This window comes from Sebastes fasciatus, chromosome 7 (assembly GCF_043250625.1).
Source record: "Sebastes fasciatus isolate fSebFas1 chromosome 7, fSebFas1.pri, whole genome shotgun sequence".
Classification (NCBI taxonomy): domain Eukaryota; kingdom Metazoa; phylum Chordata; class Actinopteri; order Perciformes; family Sebastidae; genus Sebastes; species Sebastes fasciatus.
The window spans coordinates 23014179-23033477 of NC_133801.1; the positions used below are offsets into that span (position 1 = coordinate 23014179).

At 40.0% G+C, this 19299-nt stretch overlaps 2 protein-coding genes and 1 long non-coding RNA gene across 3 annotated transcripts; 2 read left to right on the plus strand and 1 right to left on the minus strand.

Annotated features, from left to right (window-relative positions):
• Positions 1-2043: 2043 nt before the first annotated feature.
• LOC141771727 (uncharacterized) lies at positions 2044-3248 on the plus strand. The gene is made up of 3 exons (XR_012594759.1): positions 2044-2569; positions 2676-2846; positions 2962-3248. It is a non-coding gene; the product is annotated as an uncharacterized LOC141771727 (long non-coding RNA).
• Positions 3249-6615: 3367 nt separating this feature from the next.
• On the plus strand, positions 6616-11310 carry LOC141771726 (extracellular calcium-sensing receptor-like). Its single transcript, XM_074642282.1, has 9 exons — positions 6616-6806; positions 7099-7393; positions 7520-7606; positions 7875-8144; positions 8304-8510; positions 9207-9482; positions 9878-10102; positions 10198-10321; positions 10400-11310. The coding sequence occupies exons 1-9, from the start codon at positions 6697-6699 to the stop codon at positions 11308-11310; spliced, it is 2505 nt and encodes an 834-aa protein (XP_074498383.1). The 5' UTR covers positions 6616-6696.
• Positions 11311-13197: 1887 nt separating this feature from the next.
• On the minus strand, positions 13198-18410 carry LOC141770872 (extracellular calcium-sensing receptor-like). Its single transcript, XM_074640718.1, has 12 exons — positions 18145-18410; positions 17767-18008; positions 17564-17646; positions 16353-16532; positions 16044-16232; positions 15676-15942; positions 15391-15603; positions 15012-15221; positions 14793-14916; positions 14475-14668; positions 13975-14256; positions 13198-13891 (listed from the first exon to the last, which is right to left on the minus strand). Exons 1-12 carry the CDS (start codon positions 18408-18410, stop codon positions 13469-13471), a joined length of 2673 nt encoding a protein of 890 aa, XP_074496819.1. The 3' UTR covers positions 13198-13468.
• Between the last annotated feature and the right edge of the window lie 889 nt (positions 18411-19299).

The following is a 19299-nucleotide window of genomic DNA, read 5'->3' on the forward strand; positions in this document are numbered from 1 at the left end:
AGTCTGGCGACCTGTCCAGGGTCTAATGAGTACTTCTCTAATAATTCGTAATGGAGTACTATATAGCAGATAATGATGAGTTGCTAGAGAATAGACAGGGAGAACCTATATTAATGAATGATTAAAGGGAGTGTTTGTAACTTCTTACACGTATAAATTTACCGGGTCGGGATCCAATGCGCGCTCGCATTTGCGCGCTCGCATGTGGCCGGAGTCTCTGCTCCTCTGCCTGCCTTCACTCACACACAGAGTGCGTTCTTGCTGTCTCGCTCCATAGACATGCATGAGTGCACACTACACACTGCAGAAGAGTTAGTAGCTCTGAGAATATCTAGTGAATGTACAGTGGACGTTTGTGCAGAAATAAATGCTGCAGCTCCTCAAGACCAACAGAGGTTTCCCGTGTCTTGTGAAGTGACAGGGCACCGCAGCGAGAAACGTTATCGTCTCGTCGCCGGAGGGAGACACCGGCACCCGGTCGGAGACGATAACGAAAAGCCAACACCAGGATCAGTATTGATTCATGGAGAGACCTCCGTCTGGTCAGCTAACATTACTGCCAAGCAGGTGAAATATAGAGTTATATTGTGGTTTTAGCTGATGTGTGTCGCCTCACTGTTTTGAGCGATGCTCGTTCATGTCTATTTAGAGCGAGCAAGCGCGAGCCCGACGCTGACTTTCATTGACTTAACGACCACAGGTGTCGCTGTTAACAAGCATTTCTGATTCTTACAAACAGTCCCTTTAAGTAAAAATTAGTTTGTGAATATTTTTGACTTGATCATTCTGACTAATTTATTGGTCTATAAAAATAAAATTGAAATTGACTTGACTTCACCACTTTCATGACTTGTTCCTGATTAACTCTGAATCAGCTGCTGAGCAGCACAAAACTAGTAACGACTCATTATTTACTGATTACTTAAACATTACTTACTGTTTTTGTATCCCTCCGAGTAAAGTGAGACATAATCCTGAATAGTTAATGAAGAGTCCCTCATTACTTCATCATTATCTTTACAATTGATTCCTTTAAAAAATCAGAGACAGCAGAATTCTTAACAGATGTTTTATTCATCATATTCAGACAACATATACATTAAAATCCACATCCCTGAATATTATCAAGTTGAATATCCTTCAAAAAAATTATCAAGATATTCTTATTGAGAGTTACTCATTAACTAATAGTTCACTAGCATTTAGATACTCATTCATTTTTTTTAATTACATAATCATTAACTAATCCTATTGAAGCCATTACTATGCAATGGCCTAACATTATACAGAAAAGAATTGTAACTTTTTGTGTTTTTGTATTCACTGTTTTATAATTATTTTCTGCAATTAAGCCTGCATGGATTTCCTGCATGTTTTTCTTAAATGCCTCCTAGATAAGATGCTTTTTTGGGTTTGAGTCAGACAAAGCCAGTGTTTTAATTGATGCAATATTCTGCTACATTTTAGGGGGAATAGAGTTGAGTAAGGTCATCCTGCCTGGAAAAGTATGTGCGTGCACTCACTATTAATGTGTTAACAGGTTTCTGTCTGTAATCGTACACTGTAAACAATTGCTGTTAATTTACAGCAGAATTTCAACAGTATTAACCTGTTATTGCTAAAAACAGTGCTTTACTGTTAATACAAAAGGAAATCTGTTAAATTACGCTCATAGGCCGTTTTTTAACTGAACTATAATGCATTCTTAAAAAACAGCACTTTACTGCTGATCAACTGTCTAAAGTATCATGAATAACAGTTTCATGCAGTATTTTTTGAATTCTGGGAAGAGCAATTTCACCTGATCTGCACATGTGATGCTGGATCCGTTCTTTTATTCATCCATCCCCATCTTACTGATTATTTGGTGAGTAGTAATTTTATTTAATTAATAAATCTGTGCAAAGTTTATCAGTGATGTTTCCAGTTAGTTTGCATTACAGAATATGTGCATGTCATGATAGAGGGATTCAACAGCTAGCTAGAATTTCACAGATGATTGCACATTAATCGGACAACACAAGGAGCTCATTTTAATTTCTATGTATTCAAGTTAATATCTAAGTTAATGTGCTGACACATGTATTTTGCCAGTGAATTCATGCATAACGACGGTGTATACATTTTACAGTCTATGGAAGTCCCTTCAACATTTAAAGTAACATTAAGACTTCAGTGCACGTTGGTTATTGGGTGGTAATTCAGCAGAGCAGATACAAAATTGAAGGCAAGTTTATTTACTAGCTAACTAGTGTTTTTGAATGATATATGAAAACCACATGTTCTATAGATCAGATGGTCAGAATATTAATAATTGATCAAAAAACAGTTTCTCAACCAGTAATGCACACCACTCAACACAATTCATTTCAAACATTGACTAAAAATCCATGAAGTTGACTGAGGAAAATTCTTTCTAAGTTTCAGGTGAAACAGCAGGAAGCTATTGGCGCTGGATGGTCAGCCTTGAGGGCCACTTCATATGTGAGGGGATCCAGCCCACCTTCTTGATGGGGCTTGCTGCATTATTTTCCACCTTCTACACCTGCACGCTCAAGTTAATCTCAAGGTTAGATACTTTCAGTAAAACCTGTATTTTTATTGTGGCATTAATCTAAGTGATTCACACAACTTGATTTTTACACAGTACCTGAAGAAACACTATCATTTTTCAGGTGCACCATAGGAATAAACCCTGAGAGAGGCACCAAGGATGGACAGGGCAAAGTCTTCTCAAAGAAAACTGGCAAATTCACGAGCTACAAGACAAGACTACAACCGTATATCCACATGTATCCACTCTGCTGATGGGACTCATGGACTTGAGTGGGACTTCATTTAAAATGGTGAGTTTACATTACATACATGATAAGAGGAAATGAGGGCTACACACGCTGATTTTGTATGTGAGAAGTTACAATGAAAGTTATGTTGGAACTCATATATCTCTCTCTCACACAGTCAGCGGGCTACCAAGGCTGGATTGAGAGAACTGGTGTCTTTGAGTGGGCCATAAGTCATTCACTAACTCACTCCCCCATTATCGCCCAATACTTGGACTTCCACACTTATCCATGTGCCTTGTTAGAGCCTGAATATTCATACTTGGACATGATGTCACATGTCTGGTGGTGTCGGTGCTCATTAGTATATAGACAAATTATTTTTTATTTAATGTTAATTTTTTTTTAAATTTGTACCACTGATATGCCTTAAGGCTCAGCAATATATTCAGTATATTCACATGTTACATGTGTAGGGACCTCACGAGACAAAGAGCCTTGGCCTACATGGGAAACCAGAAGCCTGATCACAGCAGGGGACCCAACGGCCGGCTCTGAAAATCTCTCACCTACATGCGAGATTTCATGTTGAATCCAAAACAAGGACTCCCATTGGATGAGGCTAACAGGAAATGTGGGGTCTTTCCGGTGAAACGCCCACTATTCTCACAGGAGATATAGGCACGCTCACCTGAATCTCATTCCCTTTCCACTGCAACTTCAGTTGCTACAGGAGGTACCCAACGCTGCGGCGTTCACCTTAAGACTCGAGCCACAATTTCCTGACCTCGCTGGACGAGTTTAAGAAATTGTTGTGTCCATCAGACTTTGATCCACATCCCTGCAGAAGGAAGAATACAGCCCGGCTTCACCAAGGAAGCCGAGGACAACCGTTCTTCATCAAAGGAAACGAGCGCACCGCCTTTTCCTTCATTTCTGGCTGCTTTCCCCTCCGCTGCCACCCGGAGGTCCAGCCTGCCGTTCATCAGCTGACGAGCACCATAACGGCCCGTTATTGTCCGAGCCTGCGACGCTGCCGGACCAATTAACGACGATATACTCCACTATCGCTCCGAAGAAGCGATTCAAGTAAGAGGCTTGTGTCTGGGCAGAGACTAGTGAAATTGTATATTCCAATAAGTTGATAACTATTGTTGATTTATACTAAACGTACGGACCGCCGAGTCCGTCTGTTTGCTTTGTTTATTTTACTTGCTTTGCTTTGCTTTGCTTGTTTATTTTGCTTTGTTTACTGTTGCTGACTGTCTGATTACTGTGTGCTCCTTGTGTTAGCTCCTGCTAAACGTGAAGATCTGTAGCTGTAGTTTATTATTAAAAGACCAGTGCACGGCTGACAAACGTGAGTTTGCCTGCCGAGCATCTGAGTGATAATAACCCAGCTATTACATCTCTCGCGCGGCAGTTAGGATTCCTGCTGCTGCGGTGTTTACTGTTTTGACTGTGATACTGTTTTAAGGCGCTCCCCCGCCTTTCTTTCCTCCACTTCTACTACACACAAACAAACACTTTCATCGACCGCGTGGGACTTAAACCTCCCGTTCGTACGCAGTCGGTGATTTCCGTGGCGCCTCCGCCACCAGAGTAACTCCTCCCTCGTGACGTAACCACTTACGTGGTGACGCCGCCTCTGGGTTTCCCTAACTCCTCCCTCACGTGACGTAACCACTTACGTGGTGACGCCACCTTGAGCTTTCCCTTGCTCCTCCCACACACGCACACACGTAGATACGCCTCCTCACGTTCCCACCTTACTGATCACGCGGGATTTTCACATCCCATTTGGGCGTGATCTGTAACGTTCGAGCAACCCCCCCCCCTTACGTGACGTAACCACTTACGTGGTGACGTCCACTTAGGGCGTCCTTTGCTCCTCCCACACCACACACACACATAGACACTCCTCCTTCACACCTAAACACATACACATTTGCATTCACACACACATCTCTCTCTCTTACACACACATCTCTCTCCCGCACACACATTTTCTTTTGCTTTTGTGTTTTGTTTAATTCTAGTTTAGTGCTTAGAGCTGCGTTATAGAACATCCATTTGTTTATTAAGTGTCGTTAATTAGTAATTACTGCTGTAATAACTATTGATTTAGATTAATGTTGTTAGAGTGTTTATTGTTGATTGAGCTCACTATATTTAAATAAATGGTCTTATTTTAAATAGCAGTTGTCTGTGTTTATTGTGCATTCATATTGTAATAACGGCTGGTTATGAGAGTTAGTGCTCGGATTCACCCTTCACCGTTCATCTCCTAAATGTAAAGTAGTGATTAAATACTGGCATTTGGAGTGAACAATCCCCTTATGAGACTGGATTAACGTTTTGGTTATTGGTCCCTGATTCCAGGGTGGTGCCCCGTTCATTATTAATGTTTATTGATAATTCTTACTAATAATAATAATTCTATGAATATTATTTATAACCAAACCTGTCACATTTGTAAATCCCTTACACATGATATAAGGCAAAATATTATTTGAGAGTTTTGTTTTAACTCTATGATATAGCTCAACTCTCTGTAACTGTTCCACAAAGTAAGATTGACAGATGTCTTCAGAAATGCTATTTCTTCTGAAATTTGGTTTGTTATCTGTGTCAGGTTTTTGTTGGCGCTGAGTTGAACTTCATATGAAAATAAAAAATAAAGTGCAATAAGATAAGCTGTAGATGTTCTTTTCTCACACATTGTACATGATTGGAAAATCAGTGAATTAGCTCTGTTCTTCACTCACATGTTGTTATGGTTTGCATTCTGTGCTTGTAGCCAGCTATAGACAGACATTTTGGGCCTTATAGCCTTAATTATAGCCTTTTTCTTAACAAGTGCCTTTAATTGTATTTAGTGTGACTATTCCTATGTCTGTAACCTGCTAAGTCTATTCATCTAGGCAAAAAATAATGTTTATTAAAATGTATGTAAAAATACAACCTAAATAGTGCATTGAAACAAATCAGTAAGATAATGTAAAAGAAAGGGATAAAAACAGCTATATAATGTATCCTTAAACAGTAAATTAACTGTAAAATACTGTGAAATTAATAAAAAAAACAGTATATACTGTATTTTTCATTAACAGTACAAAGCTGTAAATTTCAGCGACAGTATAATAATGTTAATTTTACAGTAGAATACTGGCAACCCTGCTTCCAGCTCTTTACTGTTATTTTACTGGGAAATTCTTAACAGTGTAGAAATACAGTTACCAAATCTATAAAATTGCAAATTGGACAGACTAATAGGGAAATCTTTCCTGCCCACATGTTTCTGCAGAACTGATCATATCTAGTACCTGCCAAGTTACGATTGGTTGCCAGCCACATACAATAACCCTCCGTCAAACAAACAGAGCAAGGGAATATGTAATATTTCAGTGTCTTGGTATGCTGCTACCATCTAGTGGACAGACTTGGGGCTAATTTGAGCATTTGGTGGGTTTAATTCGGTATGCATATCACACAACAAATTACACAAATTTCTGTAGACATCAATCATAGCGGTCATCCACAACTTCAATTTGGGTTGGAAAGGTTGATAAAATTGCCTTGGTGAGATGTTATTAAAAGTGCACAAAATAAATTCCACCTCAATACAAAATCAATCTCTAATGAAATACATACAGGATTAGGCCCTGCCTTTACTTTTGCATATGCACTTATGGGTGGTGTGCAAGATTAAACAATGCTACAAGTTAATAAAAGGGGTTGACATAGAGTCAGAAAAGGAGTAAACAGGAGGAAAGCCATGTGGGCATTTTTAGATATCAACCTCCTCTTGCTCATGTACTCTGTGTTGTTGTATTCCTACTTTTCTTCTGCTTTGCCCTCCCCTCTCCATTCCACCTCCTGCCGGTTACAGGGACAGTTTCATTTAAATGGGATGCACAAGGCTGGAGATGTGGTTCTGGGAGGGCTGTTTCAGATCCATTTCTTTTCTGTCTTTCCTGACTTGTCTTTTACCTCAGAACCACAACAGCCAACCTGCCACAGGTCAGTATGTCAGGGAAACAACAAAATGCAGAAACTGGAAGAAGCCAATCCCATTAGTAAAATGTATTTTATATGATAAGATATTACCCGGTCAGAATTACATTGTGTATTTATGCCATTTTAGACGTAATACTTGTGTCCTCTATTTATTTATTGTTAATCAAGTATTGTAATAATTGTTGCTATTCAACTGGTTTATTTTTTTTGCAAAATCTGTAATTGTGCAAAATGTTCATTTCAGTACAGTTACTGTATCATGTTGAATTTTCCAACAATGGTATTTTTCTGTTAGTTTTGATATTCTAGGATTCAGACAGGCCCAGACCATGGCCTTTGCTATTGATGAGATCAACAGAAACTCCAACCTGCTACCTAATGTGACTCTTGGATACAGTCTTAATGACAACTGCGTCAACCTAGGAATTGGATTCCGTGCAGCGTTGTCATTAGCCAGTGGTCAAGACGAGCAGTTTATATTGGACAAGACCTGTGTAGGAACCCCTCCAGTCCTTGGGATTGTGGGAGATTCTTCCTCTAGACGTTCTATTGCCATCTCCACTGTCTTAGGTTTGTACAGATTACCTATGGTAAGTTTTCCACCATGATTCTTTTAAAGTATTTTAATTTGAAATGCAATGTCAAATGTAAACATTGGACTAATCAGCCGATGAATGATTTGAATCTTTTTAGGATATACAGTCTGTCTTTCACAGGTGAGTTATTTTGCCACATGTTCGTGCCTGAGTGACCGGCAAACGTTTCCATCCTTCTTTAGGACGATCCCAAGTGATGCTTTCCAGGTGACCATTAATCGGCAAAATAAGAATGCATAAAAAAAAACATGTGCACTGAAACATTCCTTTGAAATAACATCCCTTTACTGCAATGAAAATTATGTTGTCTTTGTAATACTTGTCACATTGTTTGTGCCATTGATAGAGCCGTTTGGTCTCAGATAACAAAGCTGAAAGGCACCAACATGGTCAATTGTGGAATCTGTTTAGCAGGTTCCCCACTGAGAGATTATTCTGGCCTGTGCATTAATCCCTCCACTCTGTATTTACTTAGGTGCGTGCTATGATTCAGATTCTCAGGCGCTTTGGCTGGACTTGGGCTGGTCTGCTGGTCAGTAATGATGATTATGGACTCCACGCCGCACGATCCTTCCAATCTGATCTGGCTCAGTCTGGTGGAGGTTGTCTGGCCTATTTAGAAGTTTTGCCCTGGGGCAAAGACGCAGCTGAATTAAGGAGAATTGTCGAGTTGATGAGGAAATCTACAGCTCGTGTGGTCATTGTCTTTGCACATCAGAGTCACATGATTAACCTCATGGAAGAGGTCGGGCTTGAATTACAGCTTATTTATAAGTTTATATAATTCTACAACTTAATGTTTTGATTGTCTGAAATAAAAGGGTTTTACATGCATGAATGAGACAAGACATCAAACGTGTCATGACAGTATGAATTTATATATTTTATATAATGAAATGCACAGGTGGTGAGGCAGAATGTGACAGGCCTGCAGTGGATGGCCAGTGAAGCCTGGACTGCAGCTACTGTGCTCCAGACCCCCCACCTCATGCCGTACCTGAGTGGAACACTGGGCATTGCCATCCGTCGAGGAGAAATAACAGGACTCAGGGACTTCCTGTTAAGAATACGTCCTGACATACAACACACCAACCTCTATGGAAATAACGTGGTGAGTTTAAGTGGAGACACCCCAGGTGTATAGGTTAAAACATTTAACTAATATACATTGCCAAGAAACTTCCCTATTTGATTACTTATATGAGGACAATTATTTTTTTTATTACAAGTTTTTTGAAATTTATTGTTTGAATCTGAACATTGGATAAAGCTAAGTTCAAAATTGTTGCTTCATTTTGTTGACATATTAGAGTCAAAGATTTTTACAAAACTCAATGTGAGAAAACGGCCTTTAAAGACGTGTTTTGTAAAATTCAATACATTTTGAAGACACTCCTGGTGAATTGGGTTAAATATCTAAGATATCACCATGAAACTTCCCCAGTTGATTACTTACACTAAGACAATTATTTTTCGTATTACAAGTTTTCTGAAATGGTATGTTTAAATATGCAAATGAGGCATTATCTAATGGTAACTTTTGGTGAATTTAGGAGAAATTTACAGACCCATATAGAAAAAGTGTATTAAAATAAACACGTAAATTGGATGTTTTCTTTACACTAGTCTGAAAGAAGACATGTTATGGAAGCAAAATAGCCCTAAAATTAAAAAACTGACCAGTTCATGAAAAACATTTTTTTAGAATGTAGTGTCTCACCTTTACCTTGCAATCTGATCTGGTATTTGTAAGAATAATACAGTATATTGTCATAATTTATAACAAAAGGTTTTTAATACATTTTAGGTCAATCAGTTTTGGGAATACACATTTCAGTGTAGATTTGCACCACCTCCAGCAGGTTGGGTAGAGGCTGGGGGAGAACTGTGCACTGGACAGGAAGATCTAGAGAGTGTGGAGACTGAGTTGTTGGACATTTCAAACCTCAGGCCAGAGTATAACGTGTACAAGGCTGTGTATGCTCTGGCGTATGCTCTTGATGACATGCTGCGCTGTGTGCCAGGGAAAGGGCCTTTCAGTGGACACAGCTGTGCCAGATTGCAAAGACTGGAGCTATGGCAGGTGGGATATCAGTTTACACTCCACCTGTTCATGACTAAATCCTATACTATTTGTTGGAGTAATATTTCAGGTATAGGATTAAATGCAATGCTATGAGATTACTAATCTTAAAGTGCACAGCAGATAACTGAAACATTTCCTCCTACCACAAGGTCACAGCAGTGGATAATATTATCAGGTCAGAGTGTATTGTCACTGGGTATAGAGTAATATCAGTGACTTCACTTTAATGGAAATGCTTTGTTGAAATTGTTAATATCTTCGTATGTTCATAGGTGCAGTAGAAAGGTTGATTATTGAATATTAGATACCACTGTGTTCACCATGGTCATATAGAATTGAGTTTTCATCTGTCCTTTTTGATTTTCCTCTATCCGTTATTCTGATGTTCTTAGCTTGTGTATTACTTGGAAAAGGTCAACTTCACCACACCATTTGGTGATCAAGTTTCATTTGATGAGAATGGTGATGCCTTACCAATATATGATGTCATGAACTGGCTGTGGCTCCCTGATGGACGAACTAAAGTTGAGAATGTGGGCAAGGTTAAAGAGTCAGCCAAAGGTGAAGAACTCACACTTGATGAAGACAAAATCTTCTGGAATTTTGAATCCAAAGAGGTTGCCTTAATTTTTCAGAAACCTATTTTGTGTACCATGCATGGCTCATTATAGTTATTTGACTCAATAACAGATGTGTATTTTTTTCCCTACAGCCACCCCGGTCAGTGTGCAGTGAGAGCTGTCCTCCAGGTACCCGCATGGCCAGAAAGAAGGGGCAACCTGAGTGCTGTTTTGACTGTATCCCTTGTTCCGAGGGGGAAATCAGCAATGAGACTGGTTGGTATTCAGTTTTAAATATTGCAGTTTGGAGAAATAATTTAAGCATTAATCTTATCACTTTCCCTGTTTTCTTAGACTCCATGGAGTGCACCAGTTGTCCAGAAGACTTCTGGTCCAGCCCCCAGCGTGACCACTGTATTCCTAAGAAAATAGAGTTCCTCTCCTATCAAGAGCCTCTAGGTATCTGCCTGACAGCCACCACATTGGTGGGAACCTTTATCTGTGCTGTTGTCCTGGGCATCTTCATCTATCATCACAAAACCCCTATAGTACGCGCCAATAATTCAGAACTGAGTTTCCAGCTATTGATGTCACTTAAATTATGTTTCCTCTGCTCACTGTTGTTTATTGGCCGTCCCAGGATGTGGACATGCCAGCTGAGACATGCAGCATTTGGGATCAGCTTTGTACTTTGTGTCTCATGCATCCTGGTGAAAACCATGGTGGTTCTGGCTGTGTTCAAGGCCTCCAAACCAGGAGGTGGAGCCAGTCTCAAGTGGTTTGGTGCTTTGCAGCAGAGAGGAACAGTTATGGTTCTTACTTCTATTCAGGCAGCAATCTGCACTGCTTGGCTTGTCTCAGCTTCACCAGCTCCTCATAAAAACACTCAATACCACAATGACAAGATAGTTTATGAGTGTGTAGTCGGGTCCACAGTTGGTTTTGCAGTGTTACTGGGTTACATTGGCTTACTGGCTATCCTCAGCTTCCTGCTAGCGTTTCTGGCGAGGAATCTTCCAAACAACTTCAATGAGGCCAAGCTCATCACTTTCAGCATGCTGATCTTCTGTGCTGTGTGGGTGGCCTTTGTCCCCGCTTATGTCAGCTCACCAGGCAAATATGCAGATGCAGTGGAGGTATTCGCCATCCTGGCTTCCAGTTTTGGTCTCTTGGTGGCACTGTTTGGACCCAAATGTTATATAATCCTGCTAAGACCAGAGAGGAACACAAAGAAAGCAATCATGGGTCGGGGCATTGAGTCATAAAACATGCTGACAGATATAATAATTTTATCTATACAATACAAAAATAAAGGCAGAAAAATAGGTTGATAGTAATAGCAATGTTATTAGTAATTGAGAAATCAGGCTGATGACAACTTGGATCACATGAGATTACTTAAGCACAAAAAAATATTATATTTTTTCCAGGATGCAGTTAAGTACAAAGCACATGCACTTCAAATGATGTTATTGCCTTTGTGACTTCATGGTTTTAAGTTAATGTTAAACCCGGTTAAACTATACATCACTGTCTCTGAATAAATTAGGCAGACTATGTGGGTTCATCTGATATTATTATCTATTTTTTACCTGTCTTGAGGTAATGAAGATAACCTCACCAGATTGTATATTGTCCCCAAATTCAAAAAGCTCTTCTGAGTTTCAAAATATATCAACAGAAATAAAAACAGTCTTTAAAAGAAGCAGTAATCCGTTAGGATATGCGGGCAGCATCGATAGAATTATACAGGATCCTACCGAATACAAGCATTTTAGATGAAAACTGACTGTGATAGCATTTGCATATTCTCTCTCTGCAGAGCCTTTAACTTTCACTAAGTCAGCGTCTTCAGGAATGGCACTGTTGCAAGGTTAGAAGAGTAAAGTAAAGTATAAACTTTGCTCGATTTAACACCAACTTTGGTGTCACTACACGCATAAAAAATGAGGCTAGTTATTTTATCTTTTAAAATGATCAATAGTATGTCTTATATCAGTTATTAGGCTTATTACCCATTTTCATAGAACTTTACAATCGTCTTATTGAAATGCATAAAAGAGACATATTTTTTGATCAACTCTGGGCGAATATTCCTTTATTTCCATGAATAGCCAGGTAGTTTTTATTCTCAAATAACTCTATGACTGCTTTTTATCTCTAGCTCTATGTATGCAATTATTCTCAGGCAAGATAAAGTTAAGTGGCTGTGGATGACAGAACAAACGTTTATACAGGTTTATATCCTCCCACCAGCATTTGAATTTTAATGTGAACTGCCACTGATGAAGTGTAGAAGTAGAAGGAAAGGTACTGAATGAAATATTTTTTTTAATTCAATAAAATATTATGTCATCAAATGAGCTGCTGGAATGTGTTTTACTGCACCATGTCAACTGGAAAAGATTTTTAATTAAAAACAGTATCAGGTTTGCCCTAGTTGCCCCAGGTTTCTACCTGTTTTTTTCTTGCCAGTGTCGCACCTAGTGCATGCTCAGTTGTTGGGTCTCTAAATTATAGAGTATGGTCCAGGACCTGCTCTATATGAAAAGCGCCTTGAGATAACTTCTGTTATGATTTGATGCTATTTGAAAATAAATTCAATTGAACTGAATAGATTTGCCATATTGGAAAAGAGAATTAAATACCTATACACCTTTTGTTAGTCTTACTAGCGTCCCAAGTCAAAAAAACTGAAAAAATACACACAATTAATGACTTACAGTGAGAGCGTGGGATACGTGGAGTAAGTATCTCCATGAGCTACAAATATGGCAAAAGCTCACGTCCATACCTGTTCTTTACTCTTTAGTGTCCACTGGAACTCAGTTTTCCAACTGGAAAGTCTCTTAATTTAATGATTTATATTTTTACAGAGCGTTTTTGTATTTGGACCTGTTCAGGGTGTAATCCGCCTTCGCCCAATGTCAGCTGGGATTGGCTCCACCCCCATGTACTAAATAGTATTTGTCCTTCTGATATTGATCGCAGTTGTTTCACAACAATGCAGGCGTCAGTTACAGACACTGATACTTTTCATTGATAAAAAACCTTGAATTTACATCCATGGTGCAATCTGAAAATTGAATGGTCTTTTAACAGAGTCTACAACACAGACAAAAATTTAATATATTTTTTTATTCTGTCAAAGGTTTAATAATATGTAATGTAATGTTATGTTATGTAATTAAAGAGACAGCCTTCAGGCAATGTACAGTGTGCTAAACACTATTACCACAATAGTTACTAAATCATATGCTATTTCCTATTTTTGGAAAATCAAAACTATAAAGTAACTTTTTTTTATTTCCATGATACAATACTGAATGAATGTAGTAAATGCATGCAAATTGAAAAGGAAGAAAAACTAAGAGGACCTAAACAATGGCTGTGTAGTTAACATGTGTGCATCATGTATCTGTTTTATCTGGCCATCAGGTATTTCTTAGTGTTTTTCTCAGGCCTCAACAGAATGATGAAACATTTGGGGGCAAAAATGCAGAGCAGTAGACCATAGCTAGAGGCCAGGATTGCAAAAATCTCCACAGCGACAGTGTATTTCCCAGGAGAGCTAACGTAAGCAGGAACAAAGGCCACCCAGACAGCACAAAAAATCAGCATGCTGAAGGTGATCAGTTTGGCCTCGTTGAAATTGTCGGGGAGTTTTCGAGCAAGAAAGGCCAAGAGGAGGCAGGTGCAGGCCAGCAGACCAATGTAACCCAGAACCAGAGAGAAGCCCACCACAGAGGCCATGGCACACTCCAGGGTGACCTTTGAACCTTGGAAACCAAGATCACGTCGAGGCACAGGGGGGCTGATGGACAGCCATGTGGCACAGATGATAATCTGGAAGAAAATAAAATATAATCAAATCGACATAAAATATAGTGTACCAAAACTTAAAAAAAATGAAAAGCACATCTGTATACCTGTATACAAGTAAGAAGGCAGACACTTCCTCTCTGCTGGCCCGGACCAAACCACCTAATCAAGGCTTCAGCACCGGGCCGAGCTGAGCGGAAAGCTGCCAGAACTACTATGGTCTTGACTTGGAGGCAGGAAACGCAAAGTACAAAGCTGATCCCAAAAGCTGCCTGCTGGAACCGACAAGACCAGACTGATGGACGACCGATGAACACCAGCGAGCACAGGAAGCAGAGCTTCAGTGACAGGAGAAGCAGGAAGCTCAGTTCTGAATTGTTGGCTCGCACCTTAAAATGAAAAGTCATATAGAAATAGAGATAAGCACATTAACAGCCAAACAGGGAACGATTCAGGTGAACTTAATATTTTGTTCACTATTGTAGTAGTCAATTTTACCTTGTAGAAAAAATGGCATGGTAGGCTAACTATATACTACAGCTGCAAACAATGAGGATTTGTTGAACGTGTACAGTATAGTTTAGTTTACATTATTCTACATTCTTACCATAGGTGTTTGACGGTAGCAGAGAAACACCACAAACACAGCTGTTGTCACCGCAGCGCCAGACACAGCTACTGTAGTCAGGGTGATGCCCAAGGTTTCATGAAAGGAAAGGAAGTCCAGCTGGCGAGGGATGCATGCAGTTCGTTTAGCATTGGACCAGAACTCTGATGGACAACGCTCACAGTGGAGGGAACCTGCGGGGGAAAAAAGGGTAGCGGGGAAAGTGCAGATGAGCTTAAAGCAGACAGATTCAGGGTTACTGCATTTTGGAAGCAAGGGGACATGAATTTCTGATGGTTTGGATTGTAATTTCTTCACCAGTTTGATTGCTAATCTCCCCTTCAGCACATGGGATACAGTCAAAGCAGCATAGAGGTTCTCCTTTCCTGTTGGCCTTTCGGGTGCCTGGGGGGCAGCTGTCACTGCACACTGAAACAGGCACCTAAAGAACAAACCAGCACATATTTTCAAGGATAAAATATATAATATAAGATAATACATATTTTTTTATTGATGTTAATCAACATTATTTGATACCTGAGTGGATCCTGTGCTCCACTGAATAGCTGACTCTTCAAGGTGGAGGTCAAACCCATCCACACGGCCGATCAAAACCAGTTTGAGTGACCCCTCGGGGGTGTTCTGCCAGTTGACAAGGTCGTACTTTGCTGGAATATCGGCACCTTGGAAGTAAAACATTTCACCCTGTGGTGTGGTAAAATTCACGTTGTCCAGGTGCTGCAGCAGCTGAAAGCACCAAAATATTGAAAATGCTTACATTGTAACTGATAGAGCAAAATAATGCTTGTGACAAATGTATTTTTGGAGTATGATAATTTGACACTTGAATTTTAAAAGCATAGGCAGTTTAAAGGGTAGATTTCCCTCTAAGGGAAAGGCTGATTGTCATGTTTACCTCTATGGGTTTGATGTGTTTTGGAGAGGAGCAGGTGTTGTTTCTGGGTGAGCTGTCTCTATCAGGGCAGGAGAGAAGGCTGTGAAGGGCGTGGGCTGCAGCATAAACAGCTAGGTAGACATTATATGTCACCCTTAGCTGGGAGGTGTCAGTGAAGTGATTCTGTACTCCCTCCAAGGACTCTGCCCCGCTGCAGAGTGGTAGAGAAGCTTTCTGAAGAGATCTATCGGCAGTAGATGAAGTCGAAATATTTAATGGATGGCTAGACCTTTGTGGACGGGTTACAGATTCAAAGGATGGAGAGGAATGTGAAAATAGAGGTGTGGCTCCAGGACTGCATCCAAATTTGGCTTCCCAGAATTCTCTTAAGAACTCGTCTTCAGGACGACGAGTTGGGTGCAAACTTTTGATATAATTTTCAAATCCAGGTACAGCTGAACTTCTGATGGCCACACCAAGAACACCTTTTGCCACTTTGGTTGAGACAACATTTTGGAGAAGATCTCCACTGGTGCTCCAAGCCTCACTAGCCAGAAACTGTCTGTCAGTCACCTAGTGAGAAGATAAGATCACGATCCATGATTTTTAAAAAGCTTTAATGTCTATAAAATAATTTGCTATATTCAATGCACAATCTTATTTCACTTGCTCACATTTATCTTGGCGAGTTGCAGGAACAGTTCCCTCACATCTGTGTACCAGCTAAAAATCAGAATCACTTTTGCAGTCGAGGCCTGGATTGTGAGGGCTGAACGTCTGGCATCACTCACAATGTTTTCCCTTTGGAGAGTCTCTACGAATGCCAGACACACCCCTGCCCCCTGAGTCGCCTCCTGAAATACCTGGCATATACAGTGGAGAGGAGCAAAAAAATAGATGAATGAAAAGAATTAAAATATTATATTTATGAGTATATATTTGTACACTATAAAATGTTCCCTATACATAACAAATAAAAACACCTCTACTGCCATGTGGCCATAATTATTGTTTGCCACCACTGCCCCAATCCAGGTCCAATTGAAGCGTATGGCCAGCTGGGCAATGGCCCGGGCTTGGTAAATATCACTTGGGATGGTCCTGAAGAAGTTGGGGAATTGCCGCCTGTTACTTAGACAGGGGCAGCTCGACAGGTAGCTGATCTGAAAGGTCAGAAGAAAAAAAGTTCCAGAATTTGTTATTTTCATTGAAATATACATGTTCTTTTTCTTAAAAGAAGCAGATGTGTTCAAACTGATTCCATCCAGACTTTTTGTCTTTATCCCAAATGTTGTCATTTTCAATTCATATAGCGTCAAATCATAACAGACATTATCTCAAGACACTTTTCTTATAGAGCAGGTCTAGACCGTACTCTATAATTTAGATACCCAACAAGAGATCCCCCATGAGCAAACACTCAACAGTGGCAAGAAAAAACTTCCCTTTAACGGGTAAAAACCTTGGGCAGAACCAGGCTCTGAGTGGGCGGCCATCTGCCTCAACCGGTTGGGTTGAGAGAGAGAGATGCACAGCAACCACAATAATGACACACAGCTATAATAATAATAGAAATAGAACTAATAACAATAATAAATAGCCTTGGATATAATAGAGTGATAATAGTAACAGCAGGGATAATAGCTGAAATAATAATAGAAATATGACAGCTAATAATAATAATAGCAGTAATAGCAGCAGTAATAATAATAGAAATATGACTGCTAATAATAATAATATCAGTAATAATAATAGAAAAATTACTACTAATAATAATAACAGCAGTAATAAAAATTGAAATATGGCTGTAGCAGTGGGTGTCCAGCAGGGCCACAGCACCATGATCCAGGTGTAACCCTGATCCATGGATACCTGCAAGACGAGAAAGCACAAAGACTCCGGGGAAGAAATCAAGTTACATGCATTAATGGGAAATTAATTCATACAGATGGAGATGGGAGAGGAGGTGAGAGGAGCTCAGTGTATCGTAGGAAGTCCCCCGGCAGTCTAGGCCTATAACAGCATGCCCTGAGAGGAAAATGTTCCGTAAAATGACATCCTCTCCCAGAGAGCAAAGCAAAAACAGTGCCTCAGATAAAAGGTAGTGAAGTAAAATATATACCAGCTCCCTGAAATAAGGAGAACCAAGTTACAGTACAGTGTTTATGCTGTATTCAAAACTCACTAAAGGTACAGAGAGCGGCCCCAGGGTTCTGGAGAGTATCTGGCCTGTTACGGATGAAGCAGCACCGATGATCAAGGGAACGGGGTAATCACCTGTTGACAGCATTAAAAGATTAAATTAAGGGTTTGTTGCATGAACAATAATGTTTACAGAACCAAAAATAGCATAATTACATTTTGGATAGAGTGTGATATAGATCCACAACAAGCTACCTCTCCTTTCTCCGATTCCCTCTCCATACCCAGCAGGATAGTCTGGAGGGTCTGTTGAATTACAGCTAGCACTGTCTCCTCCAACCAATGACAGCGCTGCCTGGAGAGCCCATGGCGGGCGGCCACAGCTATCAAAAATATGGTAGCCCAGCTTCACACCCGGTAGCAGTGTTGTACTATGATTGATTTCCTCCACTGCAAACACCATAGCATATATATACTGCAATGGAACATTTTCTAAACTGAGACCACAGGAAAGAAAGAATGAGAGAAATATTAGTCAAAATGTAGAAAGATAAGATGCAAATATGCTAATTATTCTCATGCTATCATTGTCATTATACAGTATTCACAGTAAATAGTACAGTTCAGTTTTACCCGGTGCAAGGTTTGTAGTGCGGCAGTTGAGTGAAGTCGTTGTCTATAGCTGGAAGTCGGTAATGAAGACTAAAGAGCCCACCGATAACTACGTCTCCATCCTGGAACAGACCCTGGTTGCTGGGGGTGCCCCACCGAGAACAAGTCGCTGTCTGAACCAGATGCAGTCCCACCCTGAGCCCAAGCTGTCTGCCCACAAGCCCCACAAGGAGCAGGGACGGGGCTGAGGAGGGCCATTGAGTGAAAAGCCAGGAGAACCAAGACATGAATGCAGTTGCTCTGGACACTTTGGTTAGGTTTCTCATAGGCAGTACAGTCAATATCTATAAACAGTTGTGCAATCAAAAAGTCAAAACAGATCAAATCCCTCCCAATGTAGGAAAAAGTTAATATTTCGTAAGACTTCCACCTGTGGAGCGAAACAATTTGAATTTCAAAACGTGTATTTTCATACACCAGATATAACTTACATTGGCACCTGACACAGTATCTGTGACTGTAACTGTGACATACTCCCCTCCTCCTCAGAACAGTTGAACTGTTGATGTGGGTATTTATAATAGATGTAAAGCCTTTTTTGCAACCAAGTAAACAGGATGGCACACAACCCCAAATCACTCCTCTCAAGAGTGACAGTAAAACAACAACAGCATGATTAGTGTTTGTGTAGGCAGGTGGTAGAAGTGCAGGCTGTGTTAGTTTTCCTTTATTAATTTGAGTTCATCAATACTCTTTTCTTATATGCAGGATTTCTTTTTTTTATATTGGGTTCAAATAAGCCGGCCTGGTGTACAAATGTTCCTTAGCTTTATTGGTGAGACAAAACATGTAGCACAAATGCACATTCCAAGCAAAAGCTTATAAAGACCATACAGATACCCCTTTTTGAGCGGTAGGCCTATGCATAACTGCTATGTCATAGAGACAGATAATCTGTGAAAATCAGGTTCATTTGCCTCCTTTTAGTGCTCCTAATGACATTTGCAAGATTACAACATGCTTGTAGGAAAACAACCAATCAGAGCCGAGGAGTCTCTAAGCCCAGATGTCAATCACTGCTCGCGAAACTGACAAACTCCAATCAAACTGTCAAACTAGCCAGCTCTAATCAAATACAAATTAAGATTCTGATGCCTATTCCTCACCTCAAATGTT